Here is a 16,533-nt window from a genome sequence, read left to right as displayed (position 1 = left end):
GCAATTCTAATGTGCCATGACTGAGAACCATAGAGAATCCCAACACTAGTGCAAGGATAATAACGAATTTGTTTTTAGATAACAGTACAAAGCCCACTCTTGATCTTTAATGGAAACCTTACCTTAGTCCAGGTGTGGGCATGGATTGGCAGCTGCCATAGCTCACTCCTTGACAGCATTCTCAAAGCAGTCCCTTATAGGGAGTGTTCTATGGGTCATGGAGCTTTGAGATGCTAATTTTCTGGGTTAAAGCCAATGAAAGTTGATAACTGAACAACAAATTATATATGCTAACTCTGAAGGTAGACTCTGTAAAGAGTGGCAGCCTTACACACATGTGAGCACTTTGAGCAAAAGTTCATTAAAAGAGAGACTTACTCACTCAGCATCACTCCTTTCCGTTCTTCTGAGTCCATGAATGTCATGTCTCCACCACCAGATCACTATAGTTCATTGTAAACAGAAAGGGGGATTTTGAATTAGAAATGGCAAATTACTTCTCTTGGAAATTAATCAACGTAAGCCTATGTGATTTCTCACTTTCTTCATTTTTCTATGGGATGGATTTTTGTCCTTTTAATAACAGCACTTTTCTTTTTCTTGCATCCTTCAATAGTAACTTAGGTCCTTTATTGTTTTTGCCATCTTTTGCTATCATATTCTATGGTTTCATTTAATCCTATTTCTTTTATTCTTCTTTCCTACCTTTTTACACTTTACCTTTTCCAATTAAAAAAACAAAACAAAAAAACTTCTCTAACACTAGAATAGCGGGTTCTTCTTCATTTTTCCCAGTTTTTGATTTATGTTTGGTTGCCAATCTGTTTTCTGAGTCTCTTTCTTTATTACTAACTGCCCTTCCTTAACCTTCTGTTGATGTTTCATTTCTATCACTTGCTGATGTTGGTCATAAAGCCCATTTCTTTCCATTCCATTTATCTTTGTATCTCCATAAGCATTTTTAGGGTCCTACTACTAAAAGCTTAAAGCTCTGTGAGAAACAGAAAGGTAGCTTTCCCCATTTAAATCCTATTTCCTCTCCCCTCCCATAGCCGTTCCATGTCTATTCACCCTTTCCTGATGTTTCCCCCAGTCTGACCCCCACCTGCACCCCTCTTCCTCTGTCACTCCCTATTTGATGCCCATGTCTTCTTTCTAACCCCATTTGCACTCTGATTTTGCATCCAAGGATCTCCACAAGATAAAGGATGGAGTTCTATCGGGAACCAGATTGTGTTACAGAAACTTTCTGCACATTTACTGAAATGGGATTAGGGGCTTTGATCCAGAAATATTCTCAGGCAGCCTTTCAGCTCTGGCACAATTTTGTACACCTTGAAGGAGGGTTGGGGCCTACTCTGATGGACAACAGCTGAGCTGTCTTTAAAGGCCTTCTGGGGCCCTTTCCACTTCAAAGGTTAGGATGAGTAGGCATCACCGACCAAGGCTGGAAAACCAGGCCAGGTGGGAATGCCTGGGGCCCTTTTCTGCAGCATTTTTGGCAAGGGAGCTGTTGCACGGCGTGCCACAGAGCTTCGAGGGTCCCGTGCAGGGGACAGGGTAGGGGGCCAGTGAGTCCCCAGGAATCACTGGGCCATTTTGGGAGGGGGAGGCTCACCTCTAAGGAGGGGAGGCAGGCCTGAGGCAGGGTGTTCCCCAGGGAAGCAGGGTGCGGCCCCGGGGGCGAGGCGACGCCACCCCAGCGGCGCCCGCCGAGGGCGGGAGGGACAATCTCTACCCAGGAGGGAAGGCGAGACGCTCTGGGTCGCTCAAACAGAAGGTTCAGGGAACTGCGCGTGTGTCCCCTGCCTGCGGCCCTCTGGGAGCAGGGCGTGGTGGGGGGACGGGGGAGGGGGGTCGACACCCCAGGGAGAACGGCTGGGGGCTGTAGAGATCAATCCAGGGTACTGGCGCGGGGTCACAGACAGGAGAGGAGCAGGAGAGGGGGCTGGTGGGGGCTCCCACGAAAGCTGGGGCCGTATGTCTGTCTGTGTACTCGGCGGGCGCCCCAAAGTCTGGGGCCGCCACAGCTCCAGCTCCGCCGGCTCCTACCAGCGATTCCAGGCCGCACTTTCCCCTCCTCCCGGCGCCTTCTCTCCAGTGAGGAGCCGAGCGCGGGCGGCGCGGGGGGAGGGGCGGCGGCAGAGAGAACAGCCAGTTGTTTAAAATCCTTCTAGAGCAGTTTCTAATTCCCCCCTTGCGCCGGGGTTCGGAGGGGGGAGGGGGGAAAGAGAGCGGGAGGAGGGAGGAGAGCGGAGAGGGAAGGAGGGAGGGAACCCGGGAAGGAGGGAAGGAGGGAGGAGACTGCCGCTTAGGCTGTAGCCGCCACCGCGCGCTTCGGAAGGCCGGAGGGAGGAGGAGGCCTGTCAGTCTCGCGCGTTGCCTGGGCGAAGGGGGCGGAGCTTTAGCGTGGGGCGGCCAATAGTGGGGGTGGCTGCGTGGGTCGCCATGGGGACGGGGCTGTTCCCGGGGAGGCTGTGATGGGTTGACAGGTGCGTGACAGTGGGAGCTGCTCTCGGCACAAGCATGTACGGCAAAGGCAAGAGTAACAGCAGCGCCGTCCCGTCCGACAGCCAGGCCCGGGAGAAGTAAGTGTCTCCGCTTCTCACCCACCTCCGCCTTCACACGCGCGCACACACACGCACGCACTCGCACACTCTCTTGGAGACACACAGACCCAGACACTCTCCGCCCGGGGAGAGCCGGGGGTGGGCTGGCAGGGGGAGGGGTACGCGAGGTGGGGGCGTGCGGTGCGGGGAGCGGCTGTTTCCCAGGAGGTGCTCGCGCGGGGCGGGCGGCCTTGGGGGGCTGCCGGCGGGAGGGAACGAGTGTGCTGGGGGGCGGTGGCGGTGCTGGTGCCGAGGACGGAAACTTGTTTGGGTGATTGGGGGAAATAACCTACGGGTTCACCTCCTCACAAAGTAACTTTAGAGCTGGGGTCCGGGGCTGCGGGGACCCAGAGCGCTGCCGAGGGTCGCGGAGGGGGCGGGAGGGGGCAGCTGCGTGGAGGAGGGCTCGCGGTGGGAATGTGGGTGTTTGGAGCGGCGGGCTGGGGTCGGGGAGGCAGCGCGAGGGGCGCTGCGGCCGGGGCTCCGGCGCCGGGATTTGGGGCCGGGATCGCCGGACGAGTCGAGGGCGGCGGTGCCGGGCGCGCGGCGGGCGGAAGCCGGGCGCGGAGCGACCGAGCGGGGCCCCGCGGGGCGCGGAGACGCGCGCTGGGCGCGGAGGGCGTGTGCGGGCGTGGGCTGGGTGGGCGTCCGGGCTTTTTCCAGCCCGCGGAGGGACTGGGCGTTCGTGGTGCCCCGTGCCTAGCGGGACCGGGGTGGTCGGGCGCCGCTGAAGTTTGGGAGACTAAGAAGGACCGAGTTCTTGGGGGAGGAAAAGTGTGCTGGCGAGGAGCGGGATCTGCTGGAGCAGGCTGGTGTTTCTGCCTGTCGCAGCAGACCCAAGTCCGTGGCGGCGGCTGGAGAACTTTTTTTGGAGACTTGCCGCCTCCCTCCCAAACGTCTGGGGGCCGCGGCTGCCTCGGCACCGGGCGGGGCGGCCCCCGAGGGGCGGTGGTCGTGGGGCGCGTGGAGTGGGAGTTGTGTGAGCTGCAGCGGCCGGCGGGAGGAGGTTTGTCTGGGGGTGCGCTAGGAGCAGTGGTCCGAAAAGGGATTTGCCGGAAGGGGAGAAGCGTTGAGTGGGGAGACACAGGTGTTAACTCCGGTGGGAGCCCAGAGGAGGCCTGCGAGAAGAGAGCCCCTCCCGTCCCGGGATGCCACCGTCACGGCACACTGCGAAGCAGGGCTGTTTGCTGCTATTCTTACGTACTTGTAACGGTGATTTGGTTGTTACTAAAAATGAGAGCGAATAGTGACTGTGACCACTGAGGAAGAACCCCTCTTTTCTGTGCAGCAGATCAGTGACTCCCAGTAACCACCTCCACTCTGAGGTTTGAGGCTTATCCTTGTCATTGAACGCGCTCTGCCTTTCCGTGGGGGTTCAGACTGGGGGAAAAGTCTGAGAGCATCTTTCAAGAGCTACTTTGGTTACCTTGCGCTCGGAAGTAGCTGCCTGAATAAAAACCCCAAACTGAGACGACCGAGTTTCTCTCCTTGCTTTGGGGAGTTAGTAGGCTTCTGAAAGTTTCTTTTGCCCTAGGGATGGGAACGTTTCCTAATCTTCATGTTGGCAGCAACACACACAATTCCCGTAGGATTTAGGGGTGGCAGGCCTTGATGTAGCAAAACAAACAAAATTAACGGAGCGATGCTGGTTTTGTTTTGTTTTCCAGAGGTATTTTCTGAGGAGATAGATTTAGAATTTAGTTGATGTGCCATGAAAAATACAAAAGACAGTATTCTAGCCTTGTTAAGAAATAGCAGTTACTAGAACTTAAGTTTTGAAATAACAGCCCAATTTATGTGCATTAATCATTTGGTTGTAATAGACCTGAAAAGATAAAAACAAGATGTTTTAATGATTACAGATTATTGGGATCTCATATTACTGAGAGTGAAGGAATTGAACTGTATTGAGACCTTTCGGGGTGGTTGAATTTCAGAGTCAAAGTAATGTTGGATTTCAGTTAGGTTTCCAGGAATAGTTGAATCTAATCTGTATCCTGATAACTTTGTAAAAAAAAAAAAAAAAAAAAAAATATATATATATATATATATATATATATATATTATCTGAGATAAAAATGAGAATGTAACGTATTTGTGGTCCTTTCTAGCCTAATTCTGTGATTCTGCCATGAAAAATAATTGCCGCTTTTGCTGTCCAATCTACCAAACTGAACACCAAGTAACATCTACTCTTGTAAGCAAAGTGGTGAGGGTTCTGCTAGATGGTGCTATTTGATTTAAATATGTTTCTTCCATTCATTACAATTGGCAGCAGGAATCCTGGACTAGCTTGCCTTATGAACTATATATAGATGAAGAGGCCACTTTTGGGGAACTGACAATGACTGCTCTGAGTTCATTGTTGTTGCATTAATTTCTGGGTGAACGCTGTTTAAATCTAAGACAAACATTGAGGTAGATTCTATTTCATACAATAAACTTAGTTTCATTTTGATGAGAGCATTGATTTGATCTCTCAGTTTTCCCCTTTATTATTATTCACTTGGGACTTTAATGGCACTGTTCTACAACAGTGTGCTAACTTCTGAAGATAAGAATCTTCAAGTTGTCTTTAAAGTGGATATTACCAGATTAAAAATAAAACATAAAGTGGCATATTTAAAAGGTACCTGAGCAAAGAAGAGTTCTCTTTTAGTAAGGAAATTAGAATTGTTCTGATCTTAAAAATCACAGACATAATTTGTTTTTCAGTAATAAATATGTAAGTATTTTAATAAAAACATTCTAAAAATGAGTTAAAATGAATAATGGGATGTATATGAAAATACTGGTTTTGTAATGTGTCAGGAAATGCATTTTCTAATGAGTTCATGGCCTGATAGCTGACAACTGCTTATTGTATCTTTGCTTTCTCTTTCATTAAGAACCCACTATGTGGAATACTTGAAATTAATTTGTAGGTTTTATATAGCAGGTATAGTTTCAGTATATAGTTCTGAACATAAAAATGGCCAGAGTCAGGTTAATTGTTTATTTTGTTGTTTTAAAGATGGGACAGATCATGTCTATACAAAGATTTTGATTAGGCTTAATTGTAGATGGAGTGATTGAAAACCCTTGGTGGGAGGTGGGATGTTTGTATAGAAATTTAAATTCTGATCCTGTTAGGTCATTTCCCACTTTAGCAGGCTTTCTTTGTAACACTGATCACAATTGTAATTAAGTAACTATGTAATTGCTTGCCTAATGTCTGGCTTCCTCTAAAATGTAAGTTTTTTGAGGGCAAGGTATGATGCTTCTAATTTCTTCTCTGAGGTATCCTTGACATTAAGAATAATGCTTTCATATGTCTGAAGCACCAAATAAATACTGTTGAATAAATGAAGATGTTAGACTCACAGGAATTTCTTTCAGTGTGGAAAAAAAAAAATTATTTCAGTGACCTCCAAAATAGGGACTTTGAAAGTTTGAGTTCCACATTCTCTAGGTTAGTTGTATTTCAAAAATAGCCAGTGGCAGCAAAACAGTAATTATTATTTATTTCTTATTCTATGTGCCTGTCACTGTGCTTGGCGCTTTTTGTATATTTTCTCTAATTCTCCCAACAATTCTGCAACATAGTAGTGTTTTTTGTTTTGTTTTGTTTTTAATTAAATAAGAAGACCCAGGGACACACTGCTAGTAGGATTTCCAACAACGATTTCTCTAACTTTAGAACCTGTGGTTAAAGCTGAAAGATACATTTTTCAGTGTACCAGATTGCCTTCCTGATCTAGGGTAGGATGCTACAGGTTTAGAGAACAGTATTACATAATCATATATAACACACTTTAGAAATTTAATCACATATGAATTCTCAACCTTAGGTGCACCTTGATGCTTATAACTTCCATTTTAACAGACTGTGGGCAAGGCATAGAAATTTTAAGAGTAAAAAGTTGGAAACCTAAAATAATGAAAGATGCTTGTTCATTTTTTTTTTTTTCATCTAGGAATTTTGTTTTACCATTCAAGTTTTGAGATAAGACATTGTAGCTGTGAACAATTGGTGTATGAAATGTTACTGAACTTTAAGCCCCACTGTATGCCACATTGCCACTAAAAGAATAACTGGCACCTGTAAATAGATGAGTAGTGATACTACTCTCTTCGTAAACTAATTTTATCTTATAATATTATATAATAGAACAGAGATGAATCTTCTATAAAGCAAAGTTGAACATAAGATGCACATACCAAACAATGACATCATATTAAGTAAACTTTTGAGAAACTACAGAAATCAAACTATGCATCTAACCTGAGTCTCTGCCTGAAAAGTAACTTTGGTTTTTCAATTATGAATCTTTTTTTAGTTGAATATACCAAGAAACAAGTACCATATGCTCATTTTTAAGTGGTTAAAGTCTAATGAACATTTAAATACTGCTCCATATAGTGAAGTGTTTATGGGAGTTAGTATCTGCCAGCATCATTTTATTCCCCTCTTTTTTTTTTTGTTACTCCCCTAAAAAAATTATAAACTTTTTTTTTCTTTCTTCCTTTCTGACAAATAAAGTTAAGACAAGTGAAGTTATACAAATCTCTTCAGAAACTTGATTGATGGGCAGTTAACATAGTTCAATCAAGCCTTTTGGGGAATGAAATTTTCTGTATTTTATTGACTCCCCCTTCCCAATCCTCAGGATGTTTCTTCCAGATACCTATGAGAATTTTTCTTTTGATTGATCTCTTTTCCATTATTGTAGGAAAATCTAAAAACCAATTTTTGAAGGAACAAACCTAAAGAAAAAAATATGTAAGATGTTGAGAGTTAAAATTTAGTATTGTTTATCCAGAAATTTATTTTGGCTCTTAGAAATAGTATTAATGTTGTAATGTATGTTTTCACTGCAATGTGAAAAGTTTATTCCCAGTCTTTAGAACCAGTTCGCCATATAAAACCAAATCAGGATGAAAACATCATTAAATTTTAGTTGCTCTGCAGTAGTGGACCAAATGTGTCTCACATTCTTAATTATTACTAGAAAAGAGAATTATGTTGTTTTAAAATTAAAACACATTCTGTGGGTAGGGGTTGAAATACCTGGGTTGTGGTTTATTAACATTTCAACCCAATAGGTTAGAGTTAAAAGTAAACTTTGGGAAAAAATAATTTTGAATTTAGAATCTTTTTTTTCCATAGAGATCACAACTGTTACATTAATGTTGGGGCTTAGGATTGAGGGTTAATGTACTGGATTTAGAAGACATGATCGTACTTCTCAGAATATATAGCTTAAAAATATGTATTGAAGATAATTATAATTTTATTTTTGAAATATGTAGTGATATTCTCTACTAGGGTAATGTACATTATTGCTTTGACATTGGTATGGGAATGATGAAACATTTGCATGCTGGTGACGTTAGTTTGTAATTGTAATATGTGAACCTCTGTAAACATGCTAAAATATTAATTTTATTAATAACTTATTGTTTCCCTAGGGAAGGACTTAAAATAGCATTGGAGCAATAGAATAAGATATATTTGTTAATACCTGAAGGGAGTTTGGAATAAAAAATAACTGCTTGGATTTAGATTTTAAAATTTACTTACCCAATTTTGTATATATTTTACATATTTAGCATCTATTTATGTAAGGTTTTGTTAACATCTGTGTATAACTTCATATGACTAGGACTGTGAAAGTTATTTGACTGTTATACCAAAATCCTATGTGTACTACCAAAATGATCTGAAGAGTGGTCCATCAAAATTTATGTCTTGTTTTCAGTAATGGTAGAGTAATAGTAGAAGCTATTCTTACCTCCCCCAAACTGTTTATCTTATTCACTGTGTGAGGACATTGAAAAACAGGTGGAAAAATGATCCAGCCAGGGAATAATAGGGTTTTTCCAGGTGACTTTTAATAGCTTTGCAGGCTGTCCAAATTTATGGTTGGTCATAATGGGTAACTGGTAATTTTTGTTAGAGTAAGTTAATAGTTAAAGATTTTTGAAAAGTGGAGCTAATAATGTTATTGGAATATTGACACAACTAAAAATTTATCTGGACTCAGAAGCACCTGGACAGTTCCGACGCAATGAAAGAATTAATAATTCATTTCTTGTTCATCTTTAAAAGAGAAACTTCAGTTGGTGTCACTTTTAGTAGTCACGAAACTACTCTCACATTTTACTTTAAGAATTTTGATGATTCTATTTCATTTAGGACCTAAACAGCTTTCCAGCAGTAATGAGCCATCATAGCATTTCACATCACAATTCAGCTGGAGTGAGCTTGAACCAATGACCTGGCAATCTCCTGTTTTTGATCTGCATTAATTTTGCTTCATGGAATATCATATAAATAGTTCGGCACAGAAAAAATTGTAGAGACTGATGTATAATATTTTATCCTTTTTTCCCTATTTTTAAGGATTTTTTTGTAATTGTAAGTATAAGACAGTTTTAATACCTATTATAGTTTTAAAATAAAATTTGTTTATTGAGAGAGACAGAGAGAGGGACTGAGGGGGAGAGAGAGAGACAGAGAGAGGGAGGGAGAGAGAATGAGTGGGGGAGGGACAGAGAGAGAGGGCGAGAGAGAGAATCCCAAGCAAGCTCCACACTGTTGGCACAGACCCCGATGTGGGGCTCCATCTCATGAATCGTGAGATAATGACCTGAGCTGAAATCTAGCAGATGCTTAACCTACTGACCCACCTAGACACCCCAATAACTAATATATTTTCATTATTAATTAGTATAATCTAAACCATATTAAAATACTGGTGAAATATTTGTGAAGGTAAGAGTAGTAGATGAAAAGTTATATGTGGCTCTGTCCATGTAAGCTCAGAGAGGAGTTGGTACTCAAAACAGGCTCTTGCCTGAAATTGATATGGTTATTTTTTTTTTAGTGATCTGATATTTGGCTTGAATCTTCTTTTATTTACCTACTTCAGGCTTGAGAAAGAACCAAAGCTACTTCACTGATAGAAGAAAGCTAGGTAAATTCATTATTCTATTAAACTTGATTTTATTTAAACAGGATTAAAATAAATGTTTTCTGTAAAATAAAATCCTAAATACTTCATGAAGAGCTTGTGGAATTTTGCCATAGAAAGTTATTTTTTTAATATTAACAATGACAGCAGTGCTATCATTTGCGTATTTTGTTTGTTTTGGCCCTTTACTTGCATTGTCTCATTTAATCCCTCCAAGAATCCACTAGATTGTAGGTGCTATTTTCTGTTAATGTTACAGAAGAAACAGAGGCTTAAGAGTTTGTCATGCTTTTGGCGGCAGGTATTAAGACAGGAGATAGAAAATGGTTTAATTGATCAGGGTTTAAAAATAAATCTCACATAACAGGATGTCTGGAAGAGGTAGTTTCAGAGTTGATTCAGTGCCTCAAGAATATCAGGGATCATTTTCTTTATCATTCCTCATCGTTTCCCTCCAATCAACACAACATCCCTGCACCACATTCCCAGTATCACTTCCTTGTGCAGCCAAGTCAAAGGCAGGAAGAAGGGTAAGGTTTTTCCTTGTGTCTAATTAATTAAGGAAGAAAACCTTGAAGTTACTTAGCAGATATCTTCTTAGGCCATATGGAAGAGAATTGCAACATTTCTTACCCCTACTTTAAACCAATTACTGGCAAAGGTAATGGGATTATTATAATTGGCTTAAATAGGTCATCTTCATCCTCTGAATCGGAAACCTTGTCTCCATTGTGCCTGAACTACCTAAACAAAACAGGAGATCTTTGGCCAGGAAGATGTATCTTGAGGATATGGAGAAAATACAATGGGTCCCTCCTTTCATGGGTCTTACCTTCAAGGTTGAAGGAAAAACATATAATAATAAACAAGTAAATAAATGTGGTAGGCAACTTCAGATAGTCAAAGGAGCTAAAAAAAAAAAAAAAAAAAGTAATAAAGTAGGGTAATATAGACCGTGAGTGGGAGGCGATGGTAGACTTGGTAGTCAAGGGAAGGTTCTTAGAGAAGGAGACATTTAAGTAGGGTCCTGAGTAATATTTAAAGTATCAGTCATGAGAAGTTTAAGGGTTAGAGTATTTCAGATAGGTCTAATAATTGAGGAAATCTTTTAGCATCAGCATAATTAATCAAAGATTTATAAAATATTAGTCAAATTTGGAAAAAGAACCGCTGCTTCCTAGAGCCTGGCTTTGTTTTTTACTGAGGAATTGGATGGTGGGTCTAGTTTTTCTGGGCTTTCCTAGCTAATAAGATTGACTGTCTTTCATTTCCTGAATGCAGGGATGTACTTGTTCTAATAAGAACAGTGGAGCATATGGCTTTTATAATAATGTTGATAGAAATAGCAAAGATTTATTAAACACTTAAAACCTATCGTTTTGGCAAAGGATGGTACAACTGGTGTAATTATTTCTCATAAATTTCCCAGGTTGGATTAGACCCTCTTATTTATGCAGCCTCTCCTTTTCCTTTTTACATCCATCATAAATTAATGAATTATTTGTATGATGTTTTGTTTAATGTCTCCTCTCCAGGTTAGATTGGAACCTCTCTGAGGCCAAGAGCCACAGTGTCATCTTCTCAGGTGTATTCCTACTGCTTAGCATAGTGCTTGGAATTCTGATTAGGTATTTGTGGAATAAATGGATTCAGGATGTAACCAATTATAAAAATATCATAATAGGATATCACTATATCTGGTTTATTTTCTTTTCAATATTCTAATATTTGGTACCAGTATTGTGAGGTAATTTCCAAAGAAGAGTTTTCTATAATGTGGGAATTTAGTGGTCATTTTGTGAATTTCAGGACTATAGGAGACTACCTATTGTATTACTCAGAGAAATGTGTGTATTTTTAATATGAATTTTTAATATGAATTTTCAATTAATAAGGAGAATAATCTCCTTGTTATTTCAACAAATTTAATAATATAAACAGAATTATACTTTATAGTTTCAAGGTATTTTAATATACATTATTTTACTGAAGTCTCATAATAATTCTGTGAAATAGATGATAATTCTCATTGACTCTTGATATTTATAGGTAGAAATTCTTACTCAGGTAGGGTAATAGAGATGTGGGAGAAGTGAGACATATTTAGATTTTCTTTTGGTTCCAGGGTCAGTGTTTCTTTTATTATACTATGGCTACCTCTTTTAAAATGAGAGATTAATGTGTATTTTAAGAAGGCTTATGTATGGGTTTGATTCAACCTAGAATCATGGATTAGATAATAGTTAAAAGTATATGTCAGTAGTTTGGTTAAATGAAAAATATTGTTATAGTATGAGTTAAACACAATCTTACACAATTATTTAACTCCAAGAATGCTACATTATAAATAAGATCTGATTTTGGTTTGAATCTTTATGCTTTTGTTATGGAAGTTGGTTTGGAATTTGGGGTAGGTTGGATTTCTAATTTATGAATGTTTAGGCTCTTTGATCAAGGAACTCTTCTCTATTCCTTTACCAGTTAGTTTTGATTTGGAGAGCTGGAATAGCAATAGGGAAAGGGAACCTCTGTAATAAGGAAGGGAAAGTCTTGATATGGATTAATGATAGACTATTCCCTTGTTGTTTTCTTTTTTATCGTGATAAAATAGTACAACATAAAATTTACCGTTTTAACAAGTCTTAGGTGTACGTTTTAATGGCACGTTCACATTGTTATGCAACCATCACCACCATCCACCTCTAGAACTTTTTCATCGCCCCAAACTGAAACTCTGTACCTATTAAATAACTACCCACTTCCCCTTCCACCAGCCTCTGGCAACCACCATTCTATTTTTTGTCACATGAATTTGACTACTGTAGCTACGTGTATGAGTGTAACCATGCAATATTTGTCTTTTTGTGTCTGGCTTTTTTTTGTTGTTGTTGTTGCTTAAATCCTTAGCACCTTCCTGAAGTAGGTATAATTTTCATTTTACATATGAACAGAGTCTCAGTGAAGTTATATACTTTGTCCAAGGCCTTAGTAAGTTGCATCTTCTGGATTCAAATTCAGATTTCTTCCTTCAGTGCCAATTTTAACCATTTTGCCTGAGTGTTTCATTGCTTAATAATGGGAAAAATAATGGGAGTTGTGAGGGTGGGGAGTGGGAGGGAGTTTGGTTAGTTCTCTTCTCATATATCCATCATTTTTAGTTGGGGTGGGATGCAATAGAAAAGAGAGACGTTAAGGAAAGCGTTTTACATCTGCCAAAAAGGTGGGCAGAATTATATAGCTACCAAAAGTACTTCACAGATAGATCCAAATTCTTTATGTGGTATCTGAGATTTAACAACTTGAATGTAATGCTTGTCAGAGGAAGATGCCAATTAGGCGCTCAGGTTATAATTTCAGGTAAAGCATTTTCTCCATTCTTGTTGTATGTAGAGGTGAGGTAATCTGGCATAAATTGCTTTCCTTAGTAAATTTTAGAGTCAGAAATAAACAGATGAGGAATATGTAATGTCTCAAAAAAAACTTTCTTCTCTAATTATGAGTCTTCCAACCAGCATATGACTTGTTGGTTTTTTGTTTGTTTTTTGGCTAGGGCATCTGGAAAGTTCCGTGTGCTCTAGGAGCAACAGTACAACCATACTGAGTCTAGTACTATAGTACTATAGTACATTTCTATAGTACTAAATATTAGAAAAATAGAAACATTTCCTTTGTTCATTTTTTTACAGCATCATGAGCTGCTTGTCATTTATAACTGGATTAAAATTATGTGATGATTATGCTTCATTCAGTGCATTTAAGCAGTAGTAGTTATTATGAAGCTATTAAAAGTATTTCAATTAGCATTTTTAAAATCTTGATTTAAACTGAGAGACTGATATGGTTATTCTTTCATTTAGAAATACCGTAATGGAAAAACTTAAGTGAAGTTTCTTACCATTGAATACATTACATGCACACAATATATGTGTGTGTATGTGTATATAGTGGGAATAGTTTTTAGGTAGGCGTTCATCTTGGGAAATGACTTAATAATTCATTTTGAATTCAAATTGGTGCTGGGTCAATTATGTAAGTGAGTTGGATTTATAAATTCAGGACCAAAAAGATTTGAGTGTAGGCAAGTCTGTATTAAACCTTAAAGGGTGCTGATGCTTTTCCATAGGATGAGTATATCATTAGCCAGAGAACTCATAGCAAGCATTGGCAAAAATGTTGTTAGTTGCCAAATATTTCTGTGTTTGTATTAGCTCGATCCCCAGCAGGATTGCTCCTTCAAAAGGAAAACCGGACAGAGGTTAAAGCAAGTATGTTTAAGATTAAAACCCACCAGGGATGGAGGGACATCCAGGAGTTAGCAACAAGGGAAGCTTTACCCCTCTTAGTTCTTTTTTAAAAAAAAAAAAATTTTTTTAACGTTTATTTATTTTTGAGACAGAGAGAGACAGAGCATGAACGGGGGAGGGGCAGAGAGAGAGGGAGACACAGAACCGGAAGCAGGCTCCAGGCTTCGAGCCATCAGCTCAGAGCCCAAGGTGGGGCTGGAACCCGCGGACCGCGAGGTCGTGACCTGAGCTGAAGTCGGACACTTAACCGACTGAGCCACCCAGGCGCCCCTACCCCTCTTAGTTCTGAAGGGGAAAGGGGGCAATCTACCACAATCTGGTGAGTGCCATGGTCATTGCAGAAAGACCACCCTCCTGGACCTGAGATTTTATGAAGAGGGCCACAGCCACTGTCAAACCCCCTGTAAATAGAGGCTGAAGGCCCAGCAGGGGAGAGATCTTCTCTCTATTCCTGCCATCTGATAAGCTGATGCCTCCTTTCTGTAGAACCCAACTGGAGTCCAGATGGCAAGGGAAATGAGATAATATACTCTTTAGAGATCAGCCTCTTAGGTCACAGCAGGACAGAAAGGGTAGAGAGTAGATCTGTTTGGGGTGCTTGAGTGGCTCAGTCGGTTAAGCGTCTGACTCTTGGTTTCATCCCAGGTCTTGATCTCATGGTTCATAAGATCCAGCCCCGCATTAGGCTCTGCACTGATGGTGTGGGACCTGCTTGGGATTCTTTCTCAAAATAAATAAATAAACTTAAAAAAAAAAAAAATGAAAGAAATGTTAACTGTCTCTCTTTGTCAGCTTACTTTGATCCTCCTGAATCAGATCTGAATAACAATGCAGTCTCTGCCCACCAGGACTTTACTTTCCAGATGGGACTCAACTATTGGTCCCATTTTTTTTTTTGTTGTTTTTTTTAAGTTTATGTGCAGCTGAAGCAATCACATGAGGGAACTCATGTTACCTTGCTAGGAAGCAAGCACTATGCCTATGTAGAAGGTGCATGGGAATTCTGAAAAGAGGCATGAATCCAGCATAGGGCTATGATATTCTCAGGAGATATTCCTAAGAGGATGTTTATTAAACAAGAAATAAGCATTAGCCACATTTGAGTTCTATGGGGGCACAGAGTAAAGAGTATTCTAGGAAGTGAGAGAAACATGTACAGAAGCAGGAAAGTTTTAAGGAGTACGCTATATTCGGTGAACTATAAGAAAGTTTGGTATGACTGGATGTGCTGTAGAATAGGTGTAAGATAGGCTGCCAGATATGTCTGGCTAGTTAAACAGGAGCTATTTCAAGAATGACCTTGAATGACAGCTTGACCTGAGAGAGAAGCAATTTTAAGCAGAAAAGTGACATCATCTGAGGTACATTTTAGAAGAATCATTCTGGAAGTAATATGGAAGGTGGGGTAAAGGGTGAGACAGAAATGTTAGAAAGCTATTGTAATAAGTAAGCCGTGGTAATAATACATCATGTTTCTACCCTAGTGGCAGTCCAGCAGATGTCTTAGGATATAGAATACAGAGGACTTGGTGACTTAAATGTGAAAACATTAGAATTTTTAAGATGGCTGTAATTATGGATAGAAGTTTCATTCATAGCCTTGGAGGGACTACAGAAGGAACAACAGATAGGAGATGTAAGGAAGAAGATGATGAGTTCAGTTTGAGGTGCCATTCATACCTAGAGATGGAGCATGTTCAGAGGAAATCAGATGTGTTGTTCTTGAGCTGGAGGTACAAAATCAAGAAAGGATGGGGAAAGAGAAGTAACACTTGTAAGCATAAGGTACCTGTGTTTCAAGCATTGTGCCAGACACCTTTGTTCATATTTTATGTCATTCTTTAACCAGTGCTGTGAAATTGGTAGTATTATCTCCATTTTGATGAGGAAACTAAAGCTTTAATAAGTAAGTTAGCCAAGTCACACATGTCAAACCAGGAATCTGAACTCAGGTATAGCTCATTCTTTGTCTCTTAAAAAAAAAAAAAACAACTTTAGGGGTGCTTGGGTGGCTTAGTGGGTTAAGCATCCGACTTTGGCTCAGGTCATGATCTCATGGTTCATGAGTTCAAGCCCCCCTTGGGGTAAGCATGAGCCCTGCTTTGGGTGATCCCCAGTTCTATCTTTCTTCCTCTTCTCTCTCTGACCCTCATTCACTTGTGCCCCTCCCCCCCCCAAAAAAAACTTTATTGAAGTATGACATTCATGCAAGAAAAGTGCCCATATCATATGTGTACAGGTTGATGAATTTTCACTAACTGAACACACCAGCATGACCAAATACCCACATCAAGAAAAAACTTCACCAGCACCCCAGAAGCTGCACACATACTGTGCACCTTCAGCCCCTCAACATTTAGCAGCAGAAATTGGTTTTCTTCCTTATACATGGCCTAATTTTCTTCACTAGTATAATCAGTTAAAGCCGTGAGATCGGAATGAAATCATCCTTCATGGGAATGTCCAGGGAGAAAGTGTGAAGAGACCACAGATGGAACTTTAGGGAATATTTAAGGGACAAGTGGAAGAGGAATTTGAGGCAGACTGAAAAGGAATACCAAGGAGATGAGAGGGAAACTCCTAAGGACTGGTGTCACAGAGGTCAAGGACTTCGGTGAATGGAGGCCTGAGTTACTGAGTTATGCCAGCTATATAGTAGAATGA

General features: G+C 40.7%; 1 protein-coding gene and 1 long non-coding RNA gene across 7 annotated transcripts in view; one reads left to right on the top strand and one right to left on the bottom strand.

The window, feature by feature from the left end:
- Positions 1-2,363, bottom strand: part of LOC111561669 — a 91,213-nt gene extending 88,850 nt beyond the window's left edge. Inside the window, exons 1-2 of the long non-coding RNA XR_002744278.2 lie at positions 1,619-2,363; positions 379-443 (exon numbers count right to left, since the gene is read on the bottom strand). This is a non-coding gene — a long non-coding RNA (uncharacterized LOC111561669). The remainder of the gene's footprint in view (positions 1-378; positions 444-1,618) is intronic.
- Positions 2,364-2,413: 50 nt separating this feature from the next.
- Positions 2,414-16,533, top strand: part of SSBP2 (single stranded DNA binding protein 2) — a 316,027-nt gene continuing 301,907 nt past the window's right edge. Inside the window, exon 1 of one of the 6 annotated variants that reach the window (XM_045033195.1) lies at positions 2,414-2,588. In XM_045033195.1, coding sequence (XP_044889130.1) covers positions 2,527-2,588 — 62 coding nt within the window. In that variant the 5' untranslated portion in view covers positions 2,414-2,526. The remainder of the gene's footprint in view (positions 2,589-16,533) is intronic. The other 5 variants (XM_011284326.4, XM_045033196.1, XM_011284322.3 and 2 more) reach the window with 5 other exon arrangements.

This window comes from Felis catus, chromosome A1 (genome assembly GCF_018350175.1).
Source record: "Felis catus isolate Fca126 chromosome A1, F.catus_Fca126_mat1.0, whole genome shotgun sequence".
In the NCBI taxonomy this organism is placed as follows: domain Eukaryota; kingdom Metazoa; phylum Chordata; class Mammalia; order Carnivora; family Felidae; genus Felis; species Felis catus.
This window is presented reverse-complemented; position numbering and strand designations above follow the sequence as displayed.